Source organism: Nicotiana tomentosiformis, chromosome 8 (assembly GCF_000390325.3).
Source record: "Nicotiana tomentosiformis chromosome 8, ASM39032v3, whole genome shotgun sequence".
Classification (NCBI taxonomy): domain Eukaryota; kingdom Viridiplantae; phylum Streptophyta; class Magnoliopsida; order Solanales; family Solanaceae; genus Nicotiana; species Nicotiana tomentosiformis.
In genome coordinates, this window is record NC_090819.1 from 54228471 (window position 1) to 54235448 (window position 6978).

Sequence of the window (6978 nt, forward strand, 5' to 3'; positions counted from 1 at the left end):
TTGTCGCTACTAGAAAATGGGTCTATGGCAACAGATGTTTTTGCAACGGTTCAAAAACCGTTACTATAGATTGGTTATTGGAACGGTCTTAACCGTTGCAATATGACATGGGTGATACCAGCACACTTTGGCTATAAAACCGTTGCATTGAGGTAAAAACCATTCCAATAGTGTTTTATTTTTTGCAACATTTGCTTTAACCGTTCCTTTATTGGAACGGATCTTGAAAAAAATTCAATCGGAACGGTTGTTATTTCCATCCTAAAAGCTTGCCCTCTCAATTTTCGTAAACCGGCGCTTTTGAACCCCTATTTTTATATTATTTTTTTAATTAATATTATTTCATAAAAGAAACTATTTATTTGTTCTTCTAAATATGCCCTAACCTCTTTCCGATCCCCTTTGAGCGTACCCAGCCAGAACCTCCATTGTCCTGCCACTATCCGCCATCGACCTCCGTCGCACCTGCCAATATCCCGCCGTCAACCTTCGTCAACACCAGCAGAACCTCAATTTTCTTTTTCCTCCACCTATCAAATTTATCTCCTCCACCAGAAACAGCAACCATTCAATTAATCAAAGCTCCATGGTTTCAAATAGTCCCAAAATTCTAGGGTTTTTTTCTCGATTAAGCTCGACTACAACTTCTTATTCTCACTTAGCCTTAACTGTAGGTTTTCGCTCGACTCTCGCAAAGCTCTTCTTTTATTCCTTTTGTAATTTCTCAATAGTTGAGCCATAACTTGTAAGTTTTCTTAAATGCAACTGATAGCTGGTTTCTCAATAGATGAAAATGCAACTGATAGTTGTGGGATAAATAATTGTAAGTTTTCTTAAACTCTTTTTAATATAAACCGTTGTGATTTTGGATGAAAATTTCAGTTTTAATGTTCCTTTTTACTCCATTCAGTGATTTTTATTTTATTTTTGGGAGTAATTGAGTGATGTAGTGTGATTGAATGGAGATTCAAATCCATATGACACAAGCATGAAAATGTATTTATTCGGACTTAAAAATTACTGGAACTTGGGGTTTTTGGTTTTTATGAATTTTCTTAGTTATCGTTTTCATGTAAAATTCTCGTGTTATGAGGCTTTTTTTGTTGCATATTTGTCTCTATGTCTATGATTTAAGAATAATCTTGTCTTTATAATAGTTTTATGCTTGTGTTTGAAACCAATATAGAATTCGACGAATCTGTTGGAGTATTTTAATCCAACAGATCTTGAGTCTATATTTATTATGCGCCACGCGGAGAAAGAAAATTATTAAACCAGAATTAGTAGAGGGCCAAAATATACCTTATATATTCATTTGTGTATGTTCCTTGGGGCTATCGTAAGATCTAACAGCTATGTTCATGTGCAGAATTTAAACAAGATTCAGAAGGTGAAAAGCCTTGTGCTTGTTATACATGTAAGTTTTTTTTTTTTTTGCATTAGTTGACATTTACATTCAAATTTCTTATGCAATGTTGACATTTTAAGTGATGAGGGTAAGATTAAATTTAACTAATATAGAGAAGAGAACAAATGGATATGAACTTTTATTTCTTTTCAACTAAAGAATCCTATCTGCCATGAAGACAATCAGAGATATAAGAACAACTTCCTTTTCTCTTTTAATTTCCATATGAGACATCTTGGGAATATCCTTTTGGGATGAGACCTTTTGGATCATTATCATTTTTATATGATAAGATTCTATCCCTGTATAATTGTCACGCCCCAAAACCGAGGAGCGCGGCCGGCGCTCAACCGAGTGAACCCGACCGAGCAAGCCTGTTAGATTTCATTCTACCCAAACTCATCCACGAATAGAGATAATACATATTATCATTAATTAGACGAAAATGTGTTCATGTCTACAATACTAATTTATTTCCAATAGTTTCATCATTTTTAAAGTCTCAAATGGACAAATACTACAACCACAACATAACATAGCTTGTCTTTCTCAGCACCAATACACAACCCACACTATGTTTACGGAGCCTGTATAAGTAAAGAAGAGTACAATGATAATGCCGGCAACAAGGCCCCGGCTATACCTCAAACCGAATATACAAAGTACAAAAGATACATGATCCCGGAATGAAGTGGGGCTCACCAAGTCAGCTGGGAAGAAGGTGTACTCCTATCATTGATCAATATCTCCTGCTGTGGAACCACCTGCATCCATTTAAAGATGCAGCGCCCCCGACAAAAGGGACGTTAGTACCGTCGAATAGCACTAGTATGTATAACTAAAAAGTCTCTCAATAGAATGACAAATAATACAAACAAGATTACCATAATATCAATGAAAGCCTTAATTAACATTAAACCTTAATTTAGGATCATGACAGTGTTCAAATTAATTTCCATATCTCACATTGGGAGATTTTTAGTATCGATATACCATTGTCCACAATACCATTATTCACAAAATCAGTACCACCGTACTCTTAGCACGGAGTCCGATAACGACCCGATCGGCTAGGCTATCTCATTAGAGACATCAACCACAATTTCTCTCAATATCAATACGACCGTCTTTAACACGGAGTCGATCACGACCCGATCGGCTAGGCTATCCATTAGGGACATCAACCACAATTACCATTTCGATTACAATTTCCAGCACAATCACCACCATGTGTGCGGCATGATGTCCGATCACGACCCGACCGGCTAGGCTATCTTATTTGAGACATCAACCTTTTTATATCAATCATCACATTTCATATTACTTTCACATCTTTTCATTTCATTGGCACTAATGGCCATAATTATAAGATCATTCTTGGCACGCTGGCCATAATTAATATTTCATGCTCACTTTTTCGATTTCAAATATCATCATCATCATCAACAACAAATACAATTCAAATCAAGGTGTGTAGTACACATGTGAGCAATTTAGAGTCTAAGGCACATAGAGATATTTCACAAAATTTGGCATAACAGCCTTCATTTGAACTTGACTTAAAGCCGAAATATTATTAATGCACAGACCATATTTTAACACATCCTCAACTGGTAACATAACATGAATAAAGCATTTGGAATGCTTGTTGAACATATATCTTTCAACCCAATCTTACTCGGAATAGCCAGTTTCATAATGAATCACTCGGGACTTACATAATTTACATGAATATCGTGGGATTCAATTCTAAGAGAAGAGTTTAGCCAACATACCTCACTTGATCTTCCTTAAACTCTAAAACGTTCCGGAATTCTTAGCAACTTCAATCTATTGTAGAAATATCACAAATTGAATCAAAATTTGGAAGATGATCATGGTTCTAGCTCACTTGAGCATTTTATCAAACATAAGGTGTGCATAAGGTTTCAACGTCCTTTTTTATGAAGGATTCCATCATCCCACAACCCAATCTTTACCATTTTTAGCTCAACAATCTTCCTACATCCTTTGATAACACATGCATGTAAAATAAACAACTCTCATGCCCAAAAATTACCTTGCTAGTTACCCATTTTCAGAAGATTTCGAGATTAGGGTTTAGGGTGTAGAATCTTACCTCTAGGATGAAGACTTAGTGAGCTTCCCTTAATCTTCTAAAACATGAGCAAGAATTGAAGAAAAATTATTGAAGAACACCTTCTCACTCTAGGGCACTCCCTCTCACTCTAAAATATCAGATTATGGCTCAAAAATGGCCCAAAGAGTGTATTTAACGAAATAGGGTCGGGTTTTAAAAACCCAAAAATAGAGCTCCGGAACAGTTCTGCGGTCGCATATGCGACCGCATAATGGATATGCGGACCGTATATCGGTCGCATAATTGCTGATAAAATGATCAAAAAAGTTGTCTGTGTATGCGGTCACTATGCGGTCCGCATAACTGTTATGCGATCGCATAATGCACCGCATAACATTTATGCGGTCGCATAGTCGACCGCATAATTGCTTCCAACTGACCCAATTAACTGTCTCACTCTGCGGCCATTATGCTATCCACAGAGTGATTCTGCGGTCGCATAATGGACCGCAGAAGTGCACTTTTCCGTCAAAAAATTTTCTTTTACTTTCCTATGCATTGTTCAACCCAAAAAGTCCGAGCCGCGGCGAGCTTGCTCGCCGCGAAGAATTTCTACAATCCTCAAACACATAAGCCTAGTCCGGCACCATGAAACATTATTTTCTTTGCAAATTTTACCGGGCTTTACACTTAAGTTCTTCAAAATTTTCCGGGGTGTTACAATAACATATAATCTGTTTAAATATAAATTAAGAAGGATTGAGTTTGGAAAGGAGATTTTGTTTTGTTTCTTCGAGATTTTTGTTTTGTTTTTTCATCAGGTGGATGTTTTGGGTATGGAAACTTAAATTCTCATTTAAATGTTGAACTCAAAACAGCCTTTCTATTCTTTGGTTGGTAAGGAATGGGATGGAAGAGTGAGGGGACATAAGAATGATAATAAACCACATTGTTAAAGTACATTGTCTGATCTTATACACTGTCACTAACCAAAGCTTGTTTGACAGTCAGATATTTGCTTCACCCAACTTGCAATGTTCTTTTGATTACTGAGGAAGAAATAGTATCTTATGGTAATAATAAAGGATGAACCAGTGGAGTTAAACTAACTAAATTCAATGTTTGATGATTGAAATTTTTTAGTATTGATATTAATTTGTCCGACCAGATTTGCTTCCCTCTAGCATTCTGTGGCAACAACTTCTAGGCTGTGTTTATTTATAATTATAAATTTAGCATACATCATTCTTTCACTTGCAAACAGATTGTATCTATGGTTCTATGCAAGGAAGGAGGCATTACAGTTACAATAGCTTATTATAGTAAACATCAATGTGCAAGATTTCTTACTAGCTTATTGTATTGGTTGGAGTAGAAGGCACATCTTTGTCTCTTCTTGAATCTTTGCAACTGTTTGAGAACAAGTTTTCTGGTGAGATTCCTATTGAATTTGAAAGGGAAAATGACTGATCTTTTGCTAGTCTTTTCATTCTTGGAACAAATTATTATAATGAACATCGCCGCACGACTTCAGCGTCTGAACCCAGATTTGCGACTTGATCATGACATGCTAAGGTTCAGTGCACGTTCACCTGTAGAAGCTTCCTCTGCACATCAAGCTGCTATTCAACTAAACAATCGACCATCTGCTGGTAGTAACAATCAAGATCAGTACGTACCAAATGTTATACATCTTCTTCTATTTCTTCTTCTTCTCCTTCCTTGTGTTGTTTCTTCTACTACTACTCTCTTTCTCTCTCTCGCAAAGTCTGAATAGTCTAGTAATTTTTTTTAGCTTTACTTTGCCTATGGCACTTAGTCGCTGCATAATTCTGTGGTTACCTAGCTAGTGTCATTACTATGATGCATATTATTTTATGTTACCTTGCCGGCTCTTTGTTGTTGTATAGTCGCTGTGTAATTCTGTGCTAATTGGTAAAGTTGTTGCATGAGGAAGAAGATATTCTGGGTAAAAAGTCTGATTTTTATTCAATTATTACTATAATGTTAATTGATTTTAGAATATCCAATTTACTATGGTGGAAAGTTCAATTGGGGGAGTGGTGCCAGCAGTGAAGGGGTCAGTGAGGGTAGGGGGTAAAGAGGATGGGGGTGGTAGTGTAAAGGATGAAGATGAAACAGAATGGGAAATGGATAGGGAATTGTTGTGTCCAATTTGTAAGCAGATTATAAAGGATGCATTTTTAACTTCCCCTGGCCATAGTTTTTGCTATATGTGTATAATCACTCACCTTCACAATAAGAGTGATTGTCCCTGTAGTTCTCATTATCTTACCACCAGCCAACTCTACCCTAATTTCCTTCTAGACAAGTAATTAATGAAGCCATGGTTAATCAAGTTCTATTTGATAACTGTAGCTTCTTGCATTTTTTGCTGCACAATTCTGGGCTTTCGGCAAATGTATGTAAACGTTGTTCGTTCTTTCTTGTCTTTTTGTTTTCTCTTTTGTTTTTTCATAACAATGGTGAAAGGCTCAACTTGCGTGTATATTTCATCGGGCACCTGCTGATCTGGAATGTTATTTGTGTTGGTACAACTTACAAACACAGAGAGAAGTCACTGAAAGTTTTTAAGGCAGTACACTTGCCTAGTTTTGCCTTACAAATAGATTTTATGAATTCTATCGAGTAATTCAAATAGAGTTTAAATGAATAACCCACTGAAACTCTATTTTATCCCACTAAATAGAGTTTCAGAGCATTTTAGTCATCATTAACCACTGAAACTCTATTTTATCCCATTTAATATATGTGAAAAAAAAAATTGAGAAGTCTATTTTTTTGTGTTTTCCAGTACCTTCTTGGTCTTTCATTAGCTTATTCTTATACTTTCTCCAAGCATTTTGAATTTTTTATGTTACCTTTTCATGTTCTTTTCCTTTTTCATGGCAATTTGTGCTATGAATATTCTTAGACCGGATTCTCTTGAAAGGTAATGACTTTAATTATCCGGTTATATAGGTGGAGTAGATCAAGAAATGGATGATGAAGGCAGTGAAGAACTAAACCTTGAGATGAATTTTGAATTGCTATAGATGAATGTTCTAGGAATCTTTTGTTATCAGCATTTTTGAAACTCACTCTCTTGAAATGTACTAAACTTATGCACTTGGGGTAGAACATTTGCTTTATGGATATTATTTGCATGATGGATAATTTATATTATTAATAGTTTCATTTTATGATTTATTTAAATTTTAGTGTTATTATAATTTATTATATATATAAATATTTATTTATAACAGGTGCTATATTTTGGTTTTAACTGAACTGATACAATAGCCTACCAGAACCGTTGCAATAGGACACAAATGACGTTTCATTAGACAATGTAAACCATTGCAATAGGTCTTATAAACTGTTCCAAAATGATCTATAAACCGTTCCAATATAAATATAACCGTTACGATAGCTTAAAAAAATCGTTGTTATATCGATACATAACCATAACAATAGCTTACATAAGTGT

At 35.4% G+C, this 6978-nt stretch overlaps 1 protein-coding gene across 17 annotated transcripts; it reads left to right on the forward strand.

Moving 5' to 3' along the window:
• Window positions 1-200: 200 nt before the first annotated feature.
• On the forward strand, window positions 201-6704 carry LOC104118595 (uncharacterized). 17 transcript variants are annotated; one of them, XR_011410335.1, is made up of 5 exons: window positions 201-823; window positions 1370-1417; window positions 4753-4920; window positions 5064-5159; window positions 6471-6704. XR_011410335.1 is itself a non-coding variant. In XM_070182345.1 (5 exons), exons 1-5 carry the CDS (start codon window positions 587-589, stop codon window positions 6493-6495), a joined length of 351 nt encoding a protein of 116 aa, XP_070038446.1. In that variant the 5' UTR covers window positions 207-586; the 3' UTR covers window positions 6496-6704. The 17 variants fall into 17 exon arrangements, 2 of the variants coding, with proteins under 2 accessions (XP_070038446.1, XP_009628165.1); XR_011410337.1 differs by having other exon boundaries at window positions 202-823; window positions 4864-4920; XR_691284.4 differs by having other exon boundaries at window positions 203-823; window positions 5023-5159.
• The last annotated feature ends 274 nt before the right edge of the window (window positions 6705-6978 follow it).